We start from the raw sequence: 25,577 nt of genomic DNA, 5'->3' as shown, positions 1-25,577 counted from the left end.
TTATCTGTGACCGAATGCCTGGAAACAAGCATTGTTGTGTCTGCTGCCGTTACACGAGGGCTGTCAGCACGGAGCCTGCGAGTGCTGGGCAGGCCGCAGGGAAGCCGGAGCGGTGCAGGACTCAATCCAAAGGTTATCCAAGTCATCAGGAAGCATCACGCTAGCTCCTGCGGCCTTCGGCGAAGACAAAACTCCTTTCACTGTAACCACATCTGAGCCCCTGCAACGGGCGTTACTTAATAACCCTGAGTAGCGAAACAGAAGAAAATTTCTTTGAAAGTATGTGCCAATCTCCCAAATAGCATTTCCAGCAAAAAGGCCACTTAACAGCTACTACCGCTGCAGACAGAAAAGGAAAATGAGGCCTTCCTCACCTCTCCAGTGCCACAGCGCAACTAGTGCCAGGAAATGGCTCTGAAATTGAGGCACAGGCTTTCGCCACTGCTTGTTCCAGCTATAAAGAATGTGTGCGTTTCGGTGAGCTTCGAACCGGTGTTGTAAGCATCTTCCAGATGGGGTTGGCAGTGTCTTAGAGGTTATTGCAAGGCCCTTACAATGCAGGCAGGGCAGAGAATTTGTTTTAAAAGGTGGCTGCAAACACCGTTTTGTAAACAAAACTCACTTAGAAGGCTTTAGTGTTTTTAATGCAGCCTCCCTAATAAGGTCCCATAAGGGCTGGGCCTGTATGCAGAGATGTTGCCTCTTCCAAAGAAGACGCAGGTTGCTTCCTTTTAACAACTATCCCTCTTCGTGTATGTAAAATCCATAGTTTTAGTTTTTACTGGGGCCTGCAGAGGGCAAGAAGAGAAAGTGGGAATAAATGCAAAAGGAGAGAGACATTCGCTACCACCCAAACAGGTGGCTTTTTTCCCTTTCTTAAAGATTCAGTGCACCAAAGTCAGGAAAATCAAACTTATGGTTCCCCCAACAGCCATAACTCTGCCCCTGGCAGAGAAGGAGCGAGGCATAAATATAAGCTCGTACCCAGCAGTACATGCTACATATGTGCAGGGAGCTAAGTTATGGGTGCTGCGGGAGCCATGATTTTGAATGTCCTGACTTGTGAGTTTAAATTCTCCAGTCCAATATTCTGGGTAGTTTCTTTCTCTCCTTTTTGCACTTTGTAGTTATAAATTATATTACAGCTCTTGGTCTCCTTTATGCTGGCACAGCAATTTGGATTATGTGATTGGCTGAAGACTCTCTTCTTCACAAGAAAGTGATTGCAGTCATTATTCGTAGATTTTTCAAGGCTGGATCCAGCTTCCTTTGTGTCACAAACCCTTAAGCTGATCTGTGTCACTCACCACTAGCATTAAAGGTGAGATAGGGAAGCGCATGCCATTAGTAGTCTGCATGGGATGCTCTGATGGCCTTCAACACACTCTGCCTAGGTGCACTTCCAGTGGGGCAGGGCTGGGTTTCGTTGTCCCACCAATTTGCTCTGCCAGCTTCGTGACGACAAACTTTCATGTCTCTTTTGAATTCCTACTTTGTATTCCCAGATGAGGCTTTCAGACATCAGGAAGATACTCATTAAGAGGGTGAAATCCAGAGCAGAGGCTGCACAGTGCCTTGGGCAGCACTTGGGAGGTAAGGAGGACTTTGCAGACCTGTTTTGGCACCCCCTTGGTACATGGGTGGTAATTCTGACTGCACAGTAGGTATGTGAAGGTGATATATGTATATGGATGTATGAAGTGGACTTAGGAAGGCAGAATACCACCCTAAATGCCTCAATTGTTTCCTTTTGCTGTTGTTCAGACTGCCAGGGAAGTCCCTCCTGTAGGCAACTGGGTGTGTTTTGCTTGTGGAGGCAAAACCCAAGCCCATACTGCATCTAAGAAAACATCTTTATCCTGTCAGTTCAAAGCTGGTCTTTTTGAGTCTCTTTGTGGTTCCAGGACTGTGTCAACCACCTTTCTGTTGCATGTTTGCTCCTAGTCAGAGCCAGTTTGTGCAAGCAGAGGTTAGGAAACTTTGGGGTTAATGTTAAAAACAAGTTTCAGTTGAAGTTCAAAGCTCTTTAATTATTTTAAAGTCCATCCCTAAGAAGGACAGCGCCTCAGATTCACATATAAGTGCTTTGATAAATAGAGATAGGTTCAGATATGCTTTTTGTTGATTTGTAACCATGGTTTGTAAGGTTGAGCTGGTGATGTATCACTGCCTTAAAAACACGTCCAAATAGCAAACCACCATCTATATATCCTGGCTGACTGCAAATCTTCAGTGTTGAACTCTGCGAACATTTTGCTGTACCAGACTCTGCGAAGGCCTACGTAAGAAGGAATAATGTGGTATAAATAAACTTCATCTGACTTTTTTTATAATGCTTCGTGCAAACTTAACATGCAAGTCAGGTGTCACAGTAGCTGTTGGAAATATGTAATGCTGACAGTATTTGGTAATAAAATAATAATCGCTGCATGTATCTCTGATGGAAAGAGATTCACATCCTTTTGAATCCCTAATTGTGTGCCACACTACATTAGAGACAGATAGCTCCATTGTCTCCACCTTTCAGAGATGGGAAATTCAGAGCAACAGCAAGATGTTCTAGAAATAAGCCGGTTTAATGAAGCAGCAAATTAGACCCTTCTATCTCTTTATTTAACATGTAGTCCCTTGAATTTATCAGAGTTCATTACAGAGGTGCAAAATAGAAAAGAAGCCGCAAAATTCATTTGCGATTAGAGCTAATGATTTTGAAAATGGCTTTTCATATTTTTATAGATAACAGCTATTATTCATTATTAAATTTATGTCACGTTTACTCTAATAAAATTACATTCTCTCCCTTCCCCTGTTTCTATTGTTTATGGTCTGGGTTTTGTAAAAGGAAGAATCATAAAGATGCTATATGTTTCTTGCCAGCTACAGTGCCTTTGACACGGCTCCTGATAGCTTACTCCTGTGACTCACATTAGAAGAATGGTTTTAAAATTTCCTTCCCAATTTAATACTTGACACATAATGATTCCAAGTAAAAGCACTGATCCATTTTTCTCCATAATTTCAGTTTCATAGGAGGAGTAACGGACTCAGGGCTGTAAAGTTAAGGGAGGAGAAACATTCCAACAGCAAAATACAAACAGTTCGAGCTGCTGTCCCTTCCAAGGTCTGCTCTCCACCCAGACCGACAGCCCCTTGCTGCTCAGCTGTCTGCAAAGGGCTGTCACCTCCCCTCCTGTCTTCACCCTGTTGTTCTTTGGCTGACTTTCTTTTGGACAATTTAAAATTTATTTTGGCAGCTATTGAATCAGGGATGGGCGGGCAGAACAGAGCAGTGGCTGAATTTGAAACAGGAGAGGGAGTTTGAAATACGAGGGGGTCTCTTGGAAGCTGTGGCCAGCCCTGCACAGCACACCTGCCCACCCTGACCAGTGCCCCTGAGCATCTGCCCTGAGCAAAATTGGGTTTTGTCATAGGTACAATCACAGCTTGCTGCAGGAGGGCTTGTCCTGGCACAAGCCTGACAAAGCACGCTTTAAATGCCTAAAAGTAATCAAATTTGCTTAAGATAATGTATTGTCAGTCCTCTAGCTCCCTTATTCACGTGATATCTTTCCTCTGCTTTCTTTAATATCTGTATGTATTATTAACAGTTACCAGTCCTTGCTCTAGAATAACAGATATGGAATCGCCCTTTCTGACGTAGGAGGTTAAGTGAGCTGCTTGTTATTCTTGAAAAGGATCTCCTGAAGTGTTATTTCTAATGACTAACGTTACTTTGCTCTGTTCTTTGTTTCTTTCCATCCTCTCTCCAGTTCCAGTGTTTCTTCTGTTTCTTCTTAATGTGACGAAACCTGAGCATGAATGGGAAGAGTTCATTCGTAATGCGGCCAGCCCCTGCGGTGTCGAGCTGAGAAAGTCTGTGGTTGTTATTTCCTCCTGTGGGGTGTTTGTGGATGACCATCGCTGTCCCGAGAGCACCAGCCTGCGCAGCAGACAGCACGGTGTATCCGGGCAGACAGCAGGCAGTGTCTGGGCAAACGTCGTGGTGTGTCCTGCTCATGGCCATGCCCAGGTGAGGAGGGCTCAGGGCACCGTTTCCTGCTGGCACTGTCTGGCAGGGGGGGTTTTATGGCAGGAATGGGTGCTCGTGCTCTTTGGCTTCCAGTTCTCAGTGGAAAAAGACGAGCGTGGGTCTCCCCCAGCTGATGTGCCCCAAGGGGCCTCACTCGTGAGTTTGTCAGACACACGGCTAGGAATCAGCTGTAGCAATCCACCCACACAACTCAAGCAACATGAGGAAAAACTCATTATTCAATACCTTATTTCATGCCCTGGAAACAAAAGCAACAACCCCAGCACTTCCTCCCCTTACAGCAGTGCGGTTTCCATCAGTCTTTTCAAGTCCTAATGAGATTTAGCACTGGGGGGAGAGGTTTGTGCCGGGAAGACCAGGGTGGGAGCTTTCTGACCAAAAGGTTTGCAGAAAAGCTCCTACAAGCTTTGGACTAAGCTCTATTTCTATGTGGAACAACAGAGCAAATGTCACCTTTCTGAAGGTTTTAGGAGTTGTCTCCCGACTCCTGCTATGTCAGGAATTTGTTTGTGGAAAGTCTGCGAGATCTTACCGAGCAAACTTGTCAGAGATTTGCTGTTTGCCAAAAGAAACGTCACCCCGTGGTGCTTGCACCGGCTGCGGCCGGCGAGAAGGGCAGCACGCAGCCCCGCTGCTGGAGCAGAGGCTCGGTTCAGAGCGCTCAGCATCACACTGCAAAGCAGAAGGAGCAAAGACCTCCCTGGCTGTGCTCCTCCCGCAGGAGATTCGAGCTGAAGGGGGTGCAGGGAAGGTATGCTTCCTGCTAATAAACTGAGCAGAAGTGACAGGGACGTCAGGCTGCGACACACACAGCGTGCACCTTACCTTTTGCCAATTTCCTGATGATCTAGTCTTACCCGAGGCATTTTGCAGTTGAGTGCAGTTACCTCTTACTCCCGGTAAGGATGCAACGTGAAATGCAAATACCTGAAAGGTTAGGCTGCTGCAAAGCTATAATTGCTCACGGACTTTGCATCTAAGCAGGAATAGAACAGTAATAAATCTTTGATTTTATTATACAGCGATCTTAAAAATACCCTGGCTGAAATCAAATATTTTATATGTGAATCATTTTCCCCCAGCTGTGACTAGATAATGCGTCAGGAAGGGCCCACGTGTGCCTCGGGGCACTTTGTGTGTCCCATGTCCGGCATCCCACAGCCTGGACCCAGACCTGCCCCTGCCTGGATGCAGCCTCATGCCCAAGGCAGTGCCTGCCACCGTCCAGCTTGCAAATGGATCAGCAGCCTCCAGATTTTCGAGAGCTCACCAGGCTGGTGCATCCTATCCGCTGCCTCTACAGTCCCATCCTGGCCATTACAGAGAAGCACCAGCTGTGGGGACCGGGACCAAAAATACCCACAAGTGAGATTACAACTGCACCAGCAGTGGTTCAATGCTTTCCTTGTAATTAATCTGCTTCAGTCGTTATTAAAACAGCCCAAGGGCTGCAGAGGGGAAAACACAGGCACCTCGGGGCTTGCTGCAGGCTGGCGTGGCCAGGAGCTGGGCACCAGCTTTGCCTCGGTGTCCCTCGAGGGCCAGCCTGCAGGGCCGCACAGGAGCCACCATCAAAGCTCAGCCCTGTGCCTCCAGATGATTAATTTCTGTACTAGCACAGCCTTCACAAACACACCCGGGGCTCTGATCTTAATGAATCACGTAAAATGTTATGCCCTTTGGAGAGGCAACACAACCAAAGTAATTACAAGCTGCTTTCTTTTTTGTGTGTGTGTTTCTCGACGCCCAGCTTTGCCTATTTGATGTGCTGTCCGTCCCTACGTGCACATTTCCTGAATGGCCCTTTACCTCTGGAGCTGCAGCGGGCCATGGAGCGAGCTGTGGTGCTAGGGTCACCCTCTGCACCCCGACCACCAGTGGGTGCAGAAGCAGATGCTGGAGGGGTGACGCAGCGACAGCAATCACTCTCTTACCCGAAGGAGCAGAGAGGTGGTCCCGACCCGCACCCAGCGCTGCTGTGAGTGCACCCCGGGGGGGAGCAGCGTGGCCGGGCTGGGGGATGAGGCTGGGTGCTGGGGCGGCCCCGTGCTCGCCTCCAGCTCCTCGGTGGCATAGCCCGGCCTTTGAAGCTGCTGAAGCTGGTCCCACCCAGGGGAATGGCTGAGGATGGGATTTGTTCTTTTTCAAAGGCTTTGTTCCTCTGACAGCCGAGCTTGAGTCCAACCTGACTGTCCGCTGAATCCAGCCCTTTCATTTTCCCCTCTTTAAGTTTCGAGCTCGCACTTCACATGCAGTGAGGGCAGGCTTAAGCTTGACTGTCAGAATAAAAACCTTTTCTTTCTATATCGCTTCTTCTCTGCAGCTCAAACCAGCTCCAACCCTGACAATGTCAACTTCAAAGGCTTCCCCACACTGCAGCCACACTTTTGCCTGCGGAGACAATTTTGGCATCTCCTGAAGGCATGAGGATGTTGGGACGCTGCGTGGCATTTGGCGGCTCCAAGGGGAGAGAGCAGGGCTGCAGGCCCTGCTGTGCTGGCAGCGAGAGGGGTGCTGAGCTTGCCCTTGTGCACAGAAACCCTCCAGAGCTCCCCTGGCTGACGTTGGATCAGAGACAAACATAAATAAATGCAGCCCTCCCAAGGCCAAAGGAAAGCCCCAGCTCCCCGGGGAGGCAGAGTTAATTCCAGGATGCTGCTGGATGAGCTCTAGTGAGGGCTTGGCTGTGGCAAAGCTCTCGCTTCCCGTCTCCATTCTGGGCAACTTTTCTGGTAGGGGAAGTTGTCTAAGATGCCGATAAAGATAATAATGTATGAAGTGATTTCTTTTCTGAAGTTCCTGATTTATTGAAACGTACACTTGTGTTTCCCTGGGTTAGCGTTTAAGCAAGCAAACAGCGCTACTCGGTCGGAGAAAATTACGTGCACGATTGACTATGTGGCTCCATTTAGCTGTATTTTAAACAGAATATCCTGTTTATGCAGTTAAGGAAAAGTAAAATCCACATCTATGAAAACCGCCGGTGCTTCTTTCAGATCCATGCAAACCGTTGGCCATGTCGTAGCGGGCTGTGCTCAGGAAGGGTGGAACAAGGAGCAGATGTGGGGAAGTTTCAGCTAATAGCATCCATTCTCATATGGGAAGGAAACAGCAGGAAAAGGTCAGTGTAGGCCAGCAGTTATGCATTTTCTTCAATGGAAGATGCACAATGGAAGATCTTTTCTCCCAGGCAATTACCGTAATTATGTGAACAAGCCGTTTAGCAGGTTTCTGACTAAGTGATTGGCATGGGCGATGAGAGGTAAGTTGCTTGACGTGGTGCCAGGTAAACGCAAAGCACTTTCAGCTTAAAATGTCATCTCCGACAGGGTAACAAAACGAGCTGGAAGCGTCCCAGAGCTGACTGCTCCCCTTGGCGAGACGAAGCGTGCAAGGACTGTGACGGCAGATGCCAACGGGGGCTGAAATAGGCAGAAGAGAAAAGGTTTCACAGGGGGATCTGAACATCGCAGCGGCCCATTGAGAACCCAGGCCTCCTGCTTGTCGCAGCATCCAGCAGTGCAAAAACGAAGGGAATTGCTGCTTACAGCACTGGCTGGGATTTAGGGTAAACTGAAGGAAATATTTCTTCATCTGGAGTGTGGTCACTCTTCATTGCTGCAGGAAGTTGAGTAACTGGGTTTAGAAAGAGCTGGTTTTAGAAAGAGCTGGGGCACTGCCTGCCCGCTGCGCTCTGTGCATCCGCGGGTCTGGAGGCAACTGCATGGTGAGGGGCCACGAGCAGATGTCCCAGTGCCTCTCAGGAAAGGACTCTTGAACCTCCAGTCCTGCAAAAAAAGCCTGGCTGAGCAGTGGTCCTCTTGTGACACTCATAAGAAAACCCATTTCTGATTTATCTGCTGCTTGGGCCAGCCACCAGAAGAGCAGCTTTAGGAAATGAGGCTGTCCTTAGGGGCAGCGCAGTGGCGTGAGTTTAGGAACCTGCGACGGACTGGTTCCGTGCTGCTGCACGCGACCGTCACGGTACTGAAATGTATTGGTCACCAAGGGATTCCCAAATTAGATGGGCCACGATTTGAGTTAGTAGTAATGTAAAGGAAACACCACTGGCAAAATGTGACTTACAGCCCTCTGCTAGCAGCAACCTGCTGGTTGCTTGTGCTGCACCCGGGGAAGTCAGCTGCAGGCCATCTTTGGACTCAGCAGATTTTGCATGAAGCTCTATTCAAAGAACGTGAGCATCTTGAATGTTTTGGATTATTTTTGTATATCCAAACCATATTAAAAAAAAAAAAAAAAAGGCAGTGTACCAGGAAGGGATTTGCTATGCAATGTTTGAAAATCCATCCTTTAGAGTGAGAGTGCAGATGTTTCCTGGCAAACACCCAGCCCCTCTCCTGGGGCAAAAGGCCGCTTACCCTAACGATGTACCGCATGTGTGAAAACTTGTTTTTGCAAGTATAGTGGCTTGCCTGGTTTCCAGCAGTGTTTCATCAGCTGGTATTACCCCAGCACAGGGTTAAAATAGAGCTCCAGAGTGCAAGTATATTGTCAAGGCAACAACGAAGTACGTTGTGGTCTCGTTCAGCCATTGCCCACAACCACTTTACCCTTGGGCAGAGCTCTTTCTGTGGGACATGGGTCACAGGAGTTTGTGTCCTTCAGTGATAGGGGATGTTGTCTTTTGGCGAGCAGGGTGGCATGGAAAACCTCATGGCCATGGGCCCCTGGGCTTGCTTTGCTCTTTGGGCATAGCCAGTAAAAGGGGAAAATGCACCGAGTGAACCTGGGCAATGAAATGGGTCTGTCTGTGGCTGAATGACCCTCATCCCCTGCTCCCTGTGCTCCTGCCCATCTGTGGCCCAGCCCCAGCTCCCCAGACAGCAAGCTGTTCGGGGCAAGAAGGGCGTCTTCCCAGCACGGCGCTCGTCACTGCGGCAGGGAGCCAACGCCAGCCCGCATTGCTGGGGTTTTCTTTTCATTTGATCTTCACCATAAAAGCAACCCATACGAATTCCTGCAACAATGAACTGCCCTTTGCACTAGTGGCTGTGGAAATGTGAGCTGGCAGAAGATCAGAGCCGGGAGCGGGAGGGCGAGCTGGGTAATTTGTCCTTTGTAGCATCTTGCCCGGAGAAGGTGATGCAGGAGGTCACGCTCTTCCCTCGAAAGCCAGGCAGGTGCGCGGAGCTGCGCTCACAGCTGGGGCTTCCCTCCTGCCACCTTCTCCCAGCTGGTCCCAGTGTCCCCTGGAGCCTCTGGGCCCCAGCATTGCCAGCAGGACCATGTCTGCAGGCTCAGCAGAGCCCACCTTATCTCTGCAGTGCCTGCTCCAGCACTGCTGCTTGCCCTGAAATTTGGGTGAGAGAGGAGAGCAGGATGCTGACCTCTTGATGGTGAGGAAGACACCATTGCTTTCCCTCAGAATAGCGCCAATACTCCCAGAACATCTAAGCTCCATACTAGTGCTTTATTTTATGCATCCTAACGGCAACAACAGAAAGGAAACAACCAAAAAACAACCACCACCAAGCTAAGGGAAGATTTTTTCTTTTCTCTTCCAAAGCTGTTCTTTGCTGCGGGCCTGGGAAGTGACACAGGTGCCAGTTGTCACCCCAGCCACAGCTGAAGTAATTCAGGAGAATGCAATTTACCCCAGTTTAAGGGCTCTGGGGGTTTTCAGAGCGGTGTGTCACTAGAAGGAGGTTAACATTTCTGAAGTTCATGTTAGGAGAACAGGGAGTGAAGTTTCCATGTTGGAGATGGCTCTGGTGAAGTGAAGCAGTTTGCAGCCATCCCCACAGGGCTTTTAATGCATGCTTTTTGCTAACGTGCCATTTTGCTGGAATTCTCACTTCTCTTAGCGATCTGGCTTATGGATGAAAAGGAGAGAAAGGGATTTGTGGTGCTGGAGGCCCTGGAGGCCCCTCAGCTGTGCTGAGCTGGGAATCCCGGCCTTTTAGTGGTGGGGGCAGTGAAAGACAAAGCAGCACAAGGTGCAGGGGAGAGAGAAAAAGGACAGAAATGAGAAAAATGAGGGAAAAAGTGAGTGGAAAACAAAGAAAACCCTTGTGGTGGAGGTGAAGGGAGAAACAGGACAGGCAGAGATGTGGTCCCAGCAGCGCTACTGCCTCTGCCCTTGGTGCAGGTGACTCCACGGCCTGAGGCCTGCTGTAACCGCCCCGAATCACAGGAGAAAAGCTACAGCCGTGAGGAGCTTCGTGAAGACAGCAGGACACCTCAGAGGTGCCGGATGAGGGGTGAAATGTCAGGTTGTTGTGTCCTGCCCGTGGTGCCTGTGAGCAGAGCTGGCTGGGGGGTGTCAGCGTGGCCAGGCCTACGCAAGGTTCGTGCGAGCAGGGCCGGCAGCACGACCCACGCCGTGCCCTGGCAGAGACCGAGCTCCGGCAGGGCCCAGCGAAATCTAAGCAGTGGAACCCAAACAGAAACTAAGCTGTGTGCTAAGGAGAAAAAACGTTTCTGCTTGCTCCCTGCAGGCAATCGGAGGAAGCCATGCCGCCTGAGTAAAGTACAGTAAATAAAACGTGAACAAGTGACCTCTTCTTGGTCCCCTCGGAGATGGGGGGCAGCCAGGTGCTAGCAGCATTCCTAGCGCTGCGGCCAGCTCGCACGGTGAGGGCACAGAGGACGCTTGTGCAGGGCAGCAGGCAGGGGCCTGCACGTTGCTGCAGCCCTGTGATACACAGCCCGTCCTTGGCATCCACAGCAATGCCCTCCTGGACAGCCTGCCCACAGCTCTTGCCTTCGGTGCAGTTTTCTGGCTACAGAAGCATTCCCAGCGCCTTCCCCGACAGCCTCGTGTGTCCATCACAGCCAGCAAGGGCTCTCCCTGCACCATGAGGCCACGCGGCTCCGCCAGCCGGGTCCCTACCCGCAGCTCATAGCGCCGAGCCCGCACTGGCGTGCGTTCAGAGGAGAGAAGTTTCCTACCAAAAGCAATCAATAGGAAGAACAGAGGCTGAAAGAATGTTTCCCCGAAGCCCAGCAAACTCCCCAAACCAACACTGCATCTTCTTGGCAAAAATTCGACATTTTTTTTAAAGACGTATCTGAAAATTACGGAAAGACATTGAGTCCCTGCCCGTCATATAAATCCAGAGTTCCCGCTGAATCATTCGGAGTTGTGCTGCCCTGGAATGTGCAAATGCAGTCACAAAAACATGTAAAAGTCTAAAGAAAATCTGGGTATAAGTCAAAGGAGTAATATTTCATGAGAAACTAGAAATTGTTAGTTTTGTTTGTCTGATTGCAGCTTTTTTTTGGTCTACTGATGCCATGGTTTCATGAGTAGACTGTAATATTCCACTTTAATCTCTCCGAGCTGATGAGGGAATGTGTACTTTGCGATCAAAATGATTCATGCAGTTACATGGTCCAGTGCAGGGTGAGGGAGCAAGAATCCCTAATCTAGAACATTAGCACTTATCTGATAAATGCTCTTTTTTAACATTGTGCAGAACCATCATCTTATTTCTTACATAAGGTTCTTTGTAGACTACTATGACAACGGCACTGAAAAGCAGCATAATGGGACACGAGGAACACTAGGAACATACTGCTAGAACAGCGGCTTGTTGCAACTATTCTTACCTGACCTCAGAAATGAAAACGCTTTTAGATGCTTTTTTGTTGCTAATGATTTTTTCAACTCTCATTTCACTCGTGTATCCACAAGGCTGTTTCTGTTTATATGCTCAGTTTGCTTTGTCTGCAAGAATATATAACTAAGAATAGAGCTGTGTGGCTCTTCTCATGGAGTGAGGAGATTCCTGACATAATGCCAGAAACTTTAGAAAGTTTGTGGATATATTGGGACAGATTTGGAGATGAGCTATCAGAATAATCTGATGGTGACAAAAATGTGGCTTCAAAGCGAGAGAAAAGAGAGGGCTTGATATCAATACACAGGCGTTGTGGAATTTCTTCCCACCTTATAATTACTTGCAGAAGGTGGAATTCCCTGATATTCGAGGGCATGATACCATCCACTGGTCCAAATCAGTGAAATTCAACTAGGATATGAGGTTTTAAGAGTTGGAGCAGTTTGCCAAAGGACGTGGCGAATTCTTCGTTGTTTTAAGTCAAGGCTTGATTTCTCTCGAGATATGTTCTAGTTCAAAAAACAAGCTCTGTCTCTATATTTAGGATTCACTAATGAAATTTATGGCTTGCTTTGGTAGGAATTGAGACCACAGCACCCCTTCTAATCCTAAAATTTGCAAATCTCATGAGACTTTTTTTGTAATCAGTTAGTTCATTTGAAGTCAGAAGAGGCCAGAAGTGAGCCTGTGGTGCAGGAATCACAAAAAAGATGGTCGTGGCTCGCGCTGACCTGCGGATGGCAAGCTGTCCCATTCCTGGAAACCAGTTTCTCGTTCCTGGTAAGCTGGCGGACGTGCTGCTGCCCTCCACCCCTGCTCTCACCTATGGCCCGTACCCCGTATGGGCAGCTACGCGCTGACCGCGCAGACCTGCATGCAAGTTCATGCAGGCAGCAGCCTTTGTGGACGTATCCAAAGGCAACTCCAATGTAGATGCGAGACGGTCTCCCTGCGTCACGGCAGGTTGCGTATAGGAGCCTAAATTGCCTTTCATTCTCTTTATGTTGCACCATTACGCAAATGGCTGTGTATATAATCTAAAATCACACCTGTGGGTGCCCAGACTTGCTAAGCAGTTTACTGCAGATCCAGCTGGGTTTTAGAGCCTCAGCAAGAGCTGCAGGCATGAAGCCTTCGTTTAGTGCCCACACCAGCAGGAGGGGGCCTCTTCCACCCTCTGTGCAGTCCCCAGGACTGAGGACCAAAGACTGAGAAGGGTCTTGGGCCGGTTGCCTGTGAAGGGGATGAGCTGGGTGAGCCCCTGTTCCACTGGACATTAATTATTGACATTAAACAGAAATGTTGGGTGAGAGGAAGACGGCATCCCAACCTGGGTTACAGCTTAGAAATGAGGTTCTTGAATGAACTGTGTGTTGAGGTTACTCCAGGCACTGGAAACAAGTGACTTGAGGTCTTCCATACCCTGGGTGTATGCATTAAGCCCTAAGTTGCTGAGAAAAAAGGAGGGCATCTCGGCTTCACAGCCCTTCATTTTCCCTATCTTAAAAGAATTTTGCTTCATTTTGTTTGAACACGTTTTTCAATTTTCTGGTTTACTAAGAAATATTTATGGCAGAGGGGAGTTGTTTTGTCTCTGAAATTGTGACAGCACTGCTTATTCATGGAGCTGTATTTAAATGAAACCATGGATGGGCTGAAACACTTATGGTAACAAAAGTGCAGCTGCACCTCTCAGCATCAATGTGCTCCACTGGAGTGTCTTTCTCTGGAAAAAAAAACTGAGCATGTAGTTATAGGGAATGCTGGTCATAGCCCTGTGCTGATCCATAGAGTTTGTGATACAAACGATGATATTCATCTCGTACCAGAGTCAGCAAACTTGCATTGCTTTGCTGACTTCAGACTGTTGTTTGATACATAGCGGGGAAGATTAAACAAATTAGATACTGTTGTTATTAAGAGAGTTTTTAGGACAAGTTAATTCTCCTGTCTCACATTATATGCTTTTTCTCATTCCTTTTATGAGAAAATTGTCTTTTTAGATAGCTGATTTATTCACATTCTTAGTCTTCAAAAATCTGTAAACTCTGTAGTGCATTATCACTTGAATAGGCCAAATAATTATTTGAATGCCTACTCACAGACAGTTAGCTTTCAGTAAAATTGCGGCTCCGAGAAGAATTAGAGAGAGCTACCAACCTCATTGAAAGCTATAAATAGGCATTTCACTCCGGGTTCTTACAGCAATGAGGACTTTAACGTGATCGTTAACTTACTGTGTCAAACCCAAGTGTCGTGGTTAATTTAGAATGATATTTCCTGATTCTGATGTTTGAGTTTTTACAGTAGAAGAAGATGTTCAGTAGGTTTATGAAGGCGATCTGAAAGTGGGATTTCCTGGGTCCCTTCTAGGAGAAACCTCGCCCTTGCCAATCACAGCCAGAGGTGTAGCTCCCCTGACGCCCTGCATCCTGCAGGGATGGAGCGTGTGTAGGGAAATGTATTTATGGGGTAGATTCACTTACACTGGGAAAACATCGCAGACACCAGTTGGACAAGTACCTGCGCAGAGGAATGGGGAAGGTGGCTGTGTTAATTGCGATAATGTTAGCGGGTTACACACCGCCTGGTCTGTCATGCGTGTCCCCCGTGCATACTGGGGCATTTTTGGTGCTGCTCCAGCAAAGTTAGAAGGAAATATTGGGAGAAATGTTACACGTTTCAGAATGAAGTGGTTCAGTAAAAACCAGCTATATAAAACTTTGACATTAAGAAAACTAATATGAGGTTGTCCTTCAAAGCGGATCAAAAGAAATGAAATGAGTTCTGGAAATCAGGTGTATTTGTGAGACGGGCAATGTAAAGATTTACAGGTAAGATTTTTTTGTGGTGTATTTTCATTACTTGTGTAATCGGAAAACTATCTAGGAAGTAATGACACTGAAATTTGGAGATTTACCTCCTATGCTTTGATTTTTTTTTTTAGAACACCAACCTTTTGATTGGTTAATTTAGTTTTCATTACAATTTTACAATCACCTAAAGGCCATATAGATATAAGGGGTAAATTTCACTTTTCTAATAACAGATCAGCTCTAGTGCATGTTGGTGGTAAGAACACTGGTGTTAGGGTGGATGTTAGTAAGTCCATAGCGTGCCCATCTTGGGGTACACTATTGACCTTCTGGGCTGACAACTGGCAACCTTTCATAAGTCATAGCTTTCATGTAAAATGACTTTTACAAGAATTTACTGCATCCACGTAAAACTGCACAAAATCCTTCAATTCCCCCCTTTCAACTCAACCTAATTCTGCAGCATTTTGGAAGGATATGGGGTTTAGAGCTGAAAATGATTATTTGTTTGTTGTTGTTGTTGAAGTTCTGGGCACCTGGGGATTATGAAAGTAATAATTCATGTTTTATGTTTAATTTTTTTGTTTCTAGGATACAAATAAGAATTAAAAAATGCTAGTCCCTTCAGCTGGCTTAAGCTGGCGACAGTTCAAGCCAGCCATGCGGGTTTACAACAGCTAAGGAACCGGCCCAGTTATTTTTAATACTTGTGCATCAAAATTGGCCCATCCCAACTTGCTTTTAAAGCATCCTTGGAGTAAGACACTATTTACTCAGACCGTATTTGTCTTCAGTGCGCTTTTATGGAATAGCCACGAGCACCAAAAAGGCCACGTCTGTAATGAAAACCGTGCCAGACAGACTGACCCCCTCAGGGGATGCCGTCCAACAAATCGATCCGACAGCTCCCGACCAGAGCTGAGCGGAGCGGGGCTTCGCGGAGACAATACCTGCGTTATATGCTCCCCTTCAGCTGCGCTCAGCCTCACTTCAACCAAAGAATGAGACTGTTTCAGGAATCGTGTAAATATGGGCTCTGCAAAGACTCAGCCTTCCTGTTTGGGGAAAAAAAAAAAAAAAAGAGAGAATTTGAAATATCTGAGAAAACAGGGACCTACGTGTGAGAACGGGGCAAACCGGAGCTGGGGGGCAGCAGGGAAGAACGGGGAAGATGGAGCGAGGTGGTGGCACAACGGCAGAAAAAGGGACAGAAATGGAGTTCTGAGAGAGGAAAGGTGAAAGGAAATAAGTACAGAGAGCTGGAAAAGTGAGAAGGAAATGGAGACAAAGAAAACCTGAGGCAGGGAAGGGGGCTCTGCACGTTTCACTGATTCTGGAGGTTTTACCGACCCTCACTGGGCTCCGATGCCCTCTCTCCAGCAGGGACAGAGGTTCCCAAAGGTGGCACCATCAGTCCTTAAACTTTGGGAGCCCACTGGGCTGCTCAGATCACAGCCTGGTGCTAGGGCTGGAAAGAGCGAATGGTGTGAGGGAGGAGCTGCCCCCTCCCCACGTCCCTGGGGCTGCGGCAGCCAGGAGGGTTGGGAAGGGGCAGGGGCTCCAGGGGGAAGCACAGGCAGGAGGGGTGCAGGACTTTGAGGGGATTTGGGCTGCAGAGCGCCCTGATGCTCACACAGGTCCACAAAGGGCTAAGGCAAAGAGCACAGAAGTGCTTCTTTTTTTTCTCAGCGCTGGCACTTGTTGGGCTGGCTGGTGTTGGTTCCATTCCTACAGGGCCAGTGGGGTGAATTTGGGCCAACGCTCCTCTTCCTCAGCCAAAGTGAGGTGCAGCCTGCGCATCCCCAAAACAGGCATGTCCAGTGCATTGCCGGTGCTCGGCAGAGGCTGGACAGGGGGCTGCAGCTCCCGTTCATGGAGGGGAGCAGGGGGAGTTTGGGGTTGGGGCTGGCAGGAGAACTGCAGGGCCTGCTCCGGGACAGGGACAGAGCCCCGGGACAGGGACAGAGCCCCGGGCTGGCACCAGCCGCTGCGGGCTGCCCCCGACTTGCTGTGGGATGTGCCCCCACCTGCTGCAGGGTGCCCCCCACCTGCACGTGGTGCCCCCAGCCCCCTGCAGGACGCCACCCCAGACGCGCCGCGGGACGCCCCCCACATTTACCAGTCCGCTCCCGCAGGCTGCCCCCGCAGCCCCCCTGGGCGCTGCCCCCGGCGCTTTGCGGGATGCCCTTCACCAGCCCCGGGACGCCCCCCAGCCCCTCCGCGGGCTGCCCCCCGAGCCGTGCCGAGCCGTGGCGAGCCCCCGTTGCCTCGAGTGCCCCCCCCCCCCCCCCCCCCCCCCGGGCTCCACCAAGCCCCGTGGCTCGGAGGGGTGCGCGCAGCATCCCGCTGCCGGGGCGGGGGTGACTCACGGCGCGGCGCACGGCAGCCCCCAGCTTTATAACGGCCGGGGCGGCACCGAGCACCGAGCCCGGCTCCTCTGCGCCTCTCCGAGCCCGAGGGGGAGCGAGGGGGGCCGCGGCCGAGGGCCGGCACCATGCGGAGCCTGCGCGGAGCCCCGCCGCCCCTGCCCGTGCTGCTGCTGCTGCTGGGGCTGGGGCTGGCGGCGGGGCGCGGAGCCGTCATCACCGGGGTGAGCGGCTCGGCACGGCTCGGCACGGCTCGGCACGGCACCGACGGCACCGACGGGCCGGGCCGGTGCCGCTGCGGGGGCTCTGCCGGGGAGCGGGGGCGGCCGGGGAAGGGGTGCGGGGACGGAGGGGGTCTCCCTGCCGGAGGGATGCTCCGAGCGCCGGGGGATCCCCGGGATGAACGGGCCGGGGGTGGCGGGGCTCTGCCGTGCCGGGGTGACGGGCTGGGGGGGGGGGAGGGGGGGACACGGAGGGTGTCCCTGCGGGACGGGGTGTCCGGAGATGGGGGGGTCCTTGGGGTGGGGGACAGGAGAGCTGGGGGGTTCTTTGGGGTGGCTGGTGCCACTGTAAGGGGGTCTCCGTGCGGCGGGTGGTGCTGGGGCTGGCGGCTACCTGGGGCTGTGGGGTCTGTCCCGGGGGTACGGGGTCTGTCCCGGGGTACCCAGCCGCCCCGTGCCCTCCCCCCCCAGCCCCGGCTGCCCCCCCCCGGGCCGGTCTTGGGGTCCCCCCCTGCCTGCAGCCCCGCTCCCGCAGCCCTGCCTGCTCGCAAGGCAGGCGTCGGTATTGCAAGCACCACCAAACGCTGCTTTTCGCCTCTTTTCCTTTTATTTCTCCCCCCCAAGTATGACCGTGCTGCTTCTTTCCCTCAGTAGCCGCCCGTCGCAGATGAGCCCTCTGTTGTTGTTGTCGGGCTCGAGATTTACTTTGCTTGTGAAAATATTTTTTTTCCAAAGACGTTATTTAACCCGAAGCGTTGCATCACTCTTAAGTAAAATGATTTTTTTTGTGTGTGTGTGTTTGCTTTGGATTAATAACCCGGCGCTTGCATTCTTGTGAGAGCTCACATGTCTTTTGTAACCCTCCGAAGTTGTACTCGCAGCAGCGGGAACTCCGTGGCAGTCCGTGCTCCCGGTGCCGAGCTCCCTGAAGCCCATGAAAGAGCTCGTAGGCATTTCTCTGGCTGGCAGATCTGCTCCCGGACTGACAGGGTTTACAGAAGAGAGAGCATGAAGGAATCTTTTAAAATTTGAGAATCGGAGGTTCCTTTTATATGGAAATATTTCGAGCAATGGAGGAGCGGTTTATATAAGTCTTATTAAAGTTGTGGCTACGCCTTTAAAACATAATTAATAAATTAAATGAAGTAATTGTGAGGCACTGAATAAAAGATTAGAGACAATGTATTCAAAAAGTAAAAATAGATTAGAAATAGCAAATGTGACTTTGTTAACTGCTGCAGTGTATTTCTGCTTAAGCCACTGGGACGCGTGTTGGGCTCCTGAATGAGCAGGCAGATCTCAGGTGAGAGCTGACGTAGGTGTTCCCGTCCGCATTCCCCGAGCCTGAAGGTGCTTTTCCTCTGCAATTTAAGGGCTCGATTCAAACCTTCCTTACTTCTGTGGCTGTCCATGTTCTGACTTCAGCTGGCTTTGGAGCCAGCATTTCACCAGGGACTTTTCCCTCGAGCTGCATTTTCCACAAAGCCGTGCTAAATGGGGTGCCGAGGAGGAATGTCCTTCGTGTTGTGTCCTGTGCACGTTAGGAGGCTCGGTGTGAATTACACATTGGAGTTAAGGTGTGGGCAGCAGCATTTGGGATAAATATTTTACTAGCCTGTCATACATTTTTGGAAGGGGAACCTGAAAACTCCTGCCAGATGTGTATATGTGCGTGCGTGAGTGTGAGCTTTAAAACGAAACATCGCCCAGCGCGGGGCTTTAGGTGCCCTGCGGGTGCTGCTCACTGCTTGCCTCTCTCCCTGAAGGTTTTGACCTCCGAGCCCCAAATCACTGACCTGCAGCATTTGTGACCAGGGCGAAAATTAGAACATCAGAAGGACTTTTTTTTTTTTTTTTTTTTTTTTTTGAGAGAGGTTAGAAAGTAAACACTATCTACCTGGAAGGCTGCACGGGCAGTTTTGCGGACATATTACTCTTTTAAGTAAATACTCCATGTGTTTGGGCTCACATGTAGCACAGAGCTCTTCACTTCGCTAAATGTGTGTCCACGAGGAGTGCTGGCCCTTTGGGCTCCACGTACTATTTAGTGGCTTGACACTAATGCAACAGCTTTTTCCTAAATTACTAGCTGATCTGTAAACACATATTTTGGTCTGGTTTTGCTGTTTGAAATAGTGTAATATTTACCCAGCAGAGTACAGTCTAGTGGCATTTATGTAAATCCCAAGGTAAGACCTGTAAGCGTTTTTCCTCAAGTGAATATTTGTTCTGATATGCAGCCTTCCCCAGAGCCCTTATCGTCTGTTATGTACATTTTTAGAAATTGCCTCTTTACGTACTGCTGACCAGAGCCTTCGGTTTACCAGTCCTGCTGCCAGCCATGAGGAGGGCAGCGAGTTAATTAGACTTACTTTTGGGGTGTAATCAGAGCCTTTAACTAACGGGATTTCTCACTGAAGAAAGGAGACCAGCTTTAGCACTAAAGCCATATAATAAAAAGTCTGGTAATCGTTTTGGTTAAAAAAAAATAAGCAAAAGACGTATAAGAACCTTTTCCAAATCCTAATACATCAATTGCTCTTCATGGTTTCTGGTTTTTGAAATATCCCTAATAGTTTGTGTTTTGGTTGGTGCTTAACGAAGCCACGAAGTGTATTGGATAAGTGGCTGAAATTTTTATTTCCCTCTTGCAGGGAAATTTTTATTTCCCTCTTGCAGGGTGAGTGCCTCCACTGTAGCTTTTTCTTGGGTGTGGACACTTACACAAAGCTTTTTCTGCTACACGTCTGAGCCCTCACGTAATTCCAAATAACCATAAAATCCTTATTTAAACTTTTATTTTGCCTACCTCCACTGGGAGTTTGCTGATGAAACTATCGAGCATTCTTGCATTTGAAAGGCACTCAGCCATAAGATATTGTCATAAGAAGGTAGATGGAATAGTTACCTAAAAGTCCTTAAGTTCGCAGATAATTTTGTTTCTTAGCTTCTCTGCAGGACTTCTTTGCAATTGGTGCCCTCGCTCCTTGCTCCCATCTGGGGAAGCATGGTGGCACGGGCCATGACCACTGCAAATCAGTGACAGTCCCGGGGCTGATCCTGTCTCTGGGGTCTGGCTTTAAATACAGCTGTGCTCCACCCTGCAAGGTGCCAGGAGCCCACACGTCCTCCTCAGACCTTGTTGTTCTGCCTTAAGGAGCTTGGATAACGTGTGGGGTGTCGAGGTAGCTGTCAGGCACCTGACCTGTCCTATTTGTAGAAGGCATTTATTATTAATTTTGTCTGCATAATGCTTTGTCGAACTGCAGGCCTGCGACAGAGACCAGCAGTGCGGAGGAGGGATGTGCTGTGCGGTCAGCCTGTGGATCCGCAGCCTGCGAATGTGCACGCCGATGGGGAATCTGGGAGAGGAGTGCCATCCTTTGAGTCACCGGGTGAGTACCTCCCCGGGGCTGCGGGCTGCCGCGGGCAGGGCAGGGACAGATGCAGATATGCTGCCCTGGGAGTCGCATCGCATGAAGGTTATACGTGGCGGAAACGTGGGGAAGCATCACGTGCATCGCAATGCCCAGCCATCTGCATCTTTATGGAAATAGTGCTGAGGGTACATACCTAAGGAAATGTATTGCTGTCAGAATTATTCTGAAGACGATACTACACGCTCTTCAGTTTGTTTTCTTATTAGTTAGTTCTTGCTGATTTGCTCTGTTACGTGACCCGAAACATCCCGAGCAGCTCCCGAGCCCAGCCCTGCTCTCGCACGCGAGCTGCTGGGCTCCGTGGATCCAAACGAGATCCCATCACAGCCACAGACATGTCACCAGGCGGTGTTGGGACACCTGGTGCGGCACTGCAGCGCTGTCCCTGCCATCGAGCAGCAATGGCACGCTGTGCCCGGGGGGCCAACAGCCGCTGGTGCCTTTCGAGGCGGTAGGGCAGGTGCGGAGACCAAATGAAGAAGAGCACGGCCCAAGGGCCATCACAAGTGAGAGACACCAAGGCAATGCATTTAGTTTAGAACCGTACAGGTAGTCAGCTGCCTCTTTCACAGTTTCCTTCACTGCCTGGCTTCTCAGCTCTGTTTCTCTAGTTAATTTTCTCAGTTTTAGGAAGTGCAAAACTCTGTTCTATCACAATTAATTTTTTTTAATCTTCTACTGTGGCATTGGGGACCAAATTCTCATTTTTACTGTGAAATGTAGCAGGTTTTTCTTGTAAGGCCTCTTTATGTTAACAGGAATCTCAGGATAAAAGAAACTATCCTCTACGATTTGATTTTTTTTAAATGGGCTTATTGCTATTGCAAGATAATTTATACTGTCTGATATGTTTTAGGCTAATTACAGTCAGGGAAGATGCCTGACACCCTGGGCTTACGGTAGCAGTCATCAGTGTTACGAGCTTTATGAGGTTAATTTCAGATTCAGATCCCTCATCCCGCTGCTCTTCGTGACAAACACAAGGAAAACCGATTTCCTGTAGCACGTGAAATCACGTATTTTTAAGGGTGGAGAGCTCGCTCAGCAGTTTCTCTCCCCTAAATACCTGGGAGGGGGCTGCTGGGGACCAGTTGCCCCGACCACCAGCGCCGTTCCTTGGCCTGCAGGCCAGGCATGGAGCAGCAGCACCGGGTCGGCCTCAGCCCATGTTGCCGTGCCATTGTTTTTGCACTCCCCCGTTGAAGGCTGTGTATATGGAATTAGTGCTGCTGGGAGACCAGCTGTGTGCTCCCCTGTCACGGCTGTCCCACCGGTGGTGGCCCCACGGCCGCACCACCTCCTGGGGGACCTCCAGAGAGGTGCCCGGAGGAGATGGCGGGTGGATGGCTTCCCACCTCCCGGTTTCCTTCTCAGCAACTAGATGGCGTTGGCTCGATGCTGTTAGCAGCCTCTCCCGGCGCCGCAGAGGCAGGCTTTGCAGCAGGTGAGGGTTGGCAGGGCCGCAGGCAGAGCTGGCAGCGTGGGGGAGCTTCACTGCCGTTGTGCACCTCGCACACAGCCCCCGTGTCCCTCCCTTGTCGCCCCCAGACTCCTGTCACCCCCTTGCTCATCAAAACCTGGGGCTGGGCTCATGGTGGGGCAATGCTCCCCATCCCCATAGCACTGCCACCCACCCCCTGTCCCCAGCCAGGTGTGTCCCCCCCCCCCCCCCCAGCTCCAGCGTGGGCGTCCCTCCGAAAAAGCTGTTTCCTTGCTGAGCGTAAGGCTTTGAATAAACCCCTTCAGCTGGCGGAGGCACCTCTGAGTCAGCCGTGCCAGCGCGAGAAGCTGAGATTTTAGGTTTTTCTGCAGCGTTATGCGTGGGCACCCGCAAGGTGTGATTCCCGCGGGGAGCTCCCGGCTCCGTGCCCGGTGACCTCTGCGCTCGTGCGGAGGCACCGGGGCGGGGGGCGTGGGGAAGCCCGCGGCATCCCTCGCGCTGGGCTCCTCTCCAGGGGGTGCTGGGCACCGGCTGGTGCTGGCCTGAGGACCTTGGTGTGATAAACAGGGAGCCTGCGGGCCTTCCTCCCTTTGTCTTTCTTAATGAGAGAAATTGCACAGCAAAGCAATGTCAGAATGTTAAAACTGTGGGCTCAAAACGCCCAGAAATTGGGATATGAGGGAATTAGGGCCGCGTGCCCAGCTGGCAGGTGGTGGCTTCACACCTCTCACGACATCCCGCTGAGCACGGGCACGGCAATGCAGATCCCAGCCCATCTCGTGCTGGCGGGGGCAAAGCTCCTGAACAAGGCAGAGCCTGTGATCAAGCCATTACACACCATCAGTGCGGTGCTCCGACGCTGCTACGCTCGCTGTGTGCTCCCTGCAATGCTGCGTGCCCCAAGCCCACCCCAGCACGGCCGCTGCCCCGTGCCCCCCACCCTGACGCCCGCTCTCTCTGTGCCCAGGTGCCCTTCCCGGGGCGGAGGATGCACCACACCTGCCCCTGCCTCCCCAGCCTGGCGTGCGCACGGACTTCTCCCAGCAAGTTCAGGTGTTTGCCGGACTTCAGGAAAGAGGACGTCTTCTTCTAGCAGGAGCTGCTCGGCGCGAGGAAGGGCCGCTCGATGTGTTCCTGTTCTTGTTGTCGTGGTGAACAAGGTACTTACCAGGGAACCCCCTCTCACACACTGTCCTGCCTCGCCACCATTCAAACCGAGGATGCGATGCTGTGCTGTAGTGGCCAAGGTTTTCTGAGGGGCTGGCGGTGATGGGGTGGGTGAAGCGAGACGTGCTAATGTGACGCTGCTTTCTGAGGGCAGGAGCTCAATCACAGGACGGTCCTGTTGTCCCCGTGGTTCCAGCACAGCCCCAGAGCGAGAACATCCAAGATTATTGTCACCTTTGGAAAATTTTGGCCATGTTTTTACACTTTGGGATGCCTGAATCGAACTGAGATTTGAGTAATTCTATGGTGTGAAGCATACGATGATTGCCAAAAACCTGTATTTACGTTACATTTCATTTCTTTATTAATATAACTGTACTTGTAAGTTAGGCGCATCTCTACATTAAAAGATTAACCAATAGATGTAGATTTTACACTTTTAAAAAGTGGGAGATGGAACCAAAGCATTTCAGTATACAAAGCATTAAATATTTTGTTATTTTAGTATTCTAAGATGAGGAAAAGTTGTTGTTACTTGAGTTGGTGTAAAACTACCTGATCATCTCAAACTATGTATTAAGATGTAGTTTATATTAAAAAAGGAACCCTGAAGTTTCTTGTAATGGGCTGCCTGACTTCTTGTATATGTATGGATTTGCTGTGTAAAAATTCTGTATCAGAATAATGGCAGTATGTTATTTGATTTATTTTAATATTATAACATTATTTTGTCACTATGGTTTTCAATTTTTATTCAGTGTATTCTGTTATCACATACTCGATTCACCCAAGCTAGCAGAGCTCCTTAAAGGTAGCTTAGGAGAAGATGGTGTGCTTCTGCCTGCTGTTAGGGAAGCTCAGCAGTTTACAAGGCACGAACGCCTCAGACGAGCTGCACTCTTGGATGGAGATGAGGGGGAATATTGGTGGAGCTCACACGAGAGGTTTTTCTTGGCACATGCCTCAAAGGATCAACTTTAGCCTGTTGAACATGTAATTTGTGGGTTTTCTATGAAATACCGTGCGACTTCATGTTTACTCGCCAGTCCCTGTAGCTGGAATCCTAATAGTTTGTGTGAGCTTTGCACATTTTTTGCTCTCAGACATGCAAACATACGCTGAAACTGGAAAAGTGAAGTCATTCATCCTCCAACAATCAGTGCTTTTGCTGCTGGTGGCGGTGGGGGATTGGGAAGTTAGCACGCCTGTATGAAAGCAAACACCTGCGCTACTTAGAGAAGATGAGAAACGTCCCAGCAAGTTTACCAGGCACCTGACACTGGGCTCCAGAGACAGAAGGGAACCACTGGAGCAGCTGTTCTGCCAGATCCTTGTTCATCTTGCACGCATTAGAAAAGTAGGTGTCTAGAGAGCTAGGATTGCATCTTCCTGCCTCAAAGTGGCCCAAGCCCAGGGCTCCTGTTCTGGAGCATACACGTTTTGCTTTACCCTTTGCACTGGTGATAGAGCAGCTGTGCAGGGGGCAGCAGGCTCCAGTCCTGCAGATTAAAGAAAAAAAAAAAAAGTTTGCATTCGTGTGGTCACGAATGGAAACTCTGGAAAGCTGCCCTGCCCTGACCTGGAGATCACAGACATTGCTGTGAGAAGATGATTAGGAGGGGGGCGGGTTGCTCTTAACCCAAAGGGCTGGCTTTGTCGATGGAAAAACAGCTTGTTCCAATCCTAATGCAGAAACCTGGGAGCACTGCAGAGAGCCTTGACCTGGATTTAAAATCAAAACTAAAACCTGATCCTACTGCTGTCACTCAGTGGGCTCCCCAGAGAGTGAGTCTGAAGAGGAGGAACCCAGCAGGAGCCTGGTGTTGCTTTTCTGTCCTCTTCTACCAGCACAAAGCTTGCTTAGTATCATCACGGGCTTCAGTTCACACCCAAGGGAAAATCAGGAATGAAAACAGAAGCAGCCCAAATGTGTGTGTCCTGTCTCTTATTCCATTCATCTCCACCAAAGCACACTGTCCTGGTGTTCGAAACGATGAGACACAGCAGGAACCACCAGCCCTGCTCCTCGTCTTCCACGGGCGTAAATCACCAGTGACCCCAGTGAAGGTAATCATCCTGGTTTATATCAGCGCAAGCGAGCAGGCAATTACATCTGATGACTGCCTTAGACCTGCCAAGCAGAGCTGCTAGGAGAGTTTATCACACAAGAGCAGAGCAACTTTGTAGTTGTAATTCATGCCAATTAACTTGTGGGATCAGGCATTTATCTGGGTAATGAGAAGAGCCCCCATTATGCTAGAGAAAAATTCACTCCATGGTCAGGAGGTTGGAGTGCTCGTGCCCTGCAGACCGTCCCGGTGAGGGCATTAGGAAGGTTTTTTTTTTGAGAGATGCCACCCCCTTGCTGTCCTCGAGGGGCTTCTCCCACCCTCCCTGCCTCAGCTGCCCTGCCTGCAGCTGCTGAGCAGAAGAGCTAAAGGCAAAACCTGCCTGTCCTTTATATTTTTTTCTGCAGTGGAGTGAGCAGAAAA

The 25,577-nt window shown here is 50.0% G+C and overlaps 1 protein-coding gene across 8 annotated transcripts; it reads left to right on the top strand.

The window, feature by feature from the left end:
- Positions 1-23,819, top strand: PROK2 (prokineticin 2). 8 transcript variants are annotated; one of them, XR_005822967.1, is made up of 7 exons: positions 1-477; positions 1,506-1,593; positions 3,771-4,030; positions 5,802-6,029; positions 20,307-20,432; positions 22,886-23,078; positions 23,240-23,819. XR_005822967.1 is itself a non-coding variant. In XM_040568725.1 (6 exons), the coding sequence occupies exons 2-6, from the start codon at positions 1,506-1,508 to the stop codon at positions 23,009-23,011; spliced, it is 828 nt and encodes a 275-aa protein (XP_040424659.1). In that variant the 5' UTR covers positions 1-467; the 3' UTR covers positions 23,012-23,819. The 8 variants fall into 8 exon arrangements, 7 of the variants coding, with proteins under 7 accessions (XP_040424659.1, XP_040424658.1, XP_040424660.1 ...); XM_040568725.1 differs by having other exon boundaries at positions 1-467; positions 22,886-23,819; XM_040568724.1 differs by having other exon boundaries at positions 22,886-23,819.
- Positions 23,820-25,577: the final 1,758 nt, after the last annotated feature.

The sequence above is a fragment of the Cygnus olor genome, chromosome 10 (assembly GCF_009769625.2).
Source record: "Cygnus olor isolate bCygOlo1 chromosome 10, bCygOlo1.pri.v2, whole genome shotgun sequence".
In the NCBI taxonomy this organism is placed as follows: Eukaryota; Metazoa; Chordata; class Aves; order Anseriformes; family Anatidae; genus Cygnus; species Cygnus olor.
The sequence above is the reverse complement of the archived record's forward strand: the minus strand, read 5'-3'. Positions and strand labels throughout refer to the sequence as shown.

Excerpts from the sequence above, each read along its gene's own strand:
- PROK2 (XM_040568724.1), top strand. The coding sequence starts at position 409 with ATGGCTCTGAAATTGAGGCACAGGCTTTCGCCACTGCTTGTTCCAGCT. Across the intron at positions 1,594-3,770 it reads CCTTGGGCAGCACTTGGGAG|TTCCAGTGTTTCTTCTGTTT; the intron begins GTAAGGAGGACT and ends TCCTCTCTCCAG. Across the intron at positions 6,030-20,306 it reads GACCCGCACCCAGCGCTGCT|GCCTGCGACAGAGACCAGCA; the intron begins GTGAGTGCACCC and ends GTCGAACTGCAG.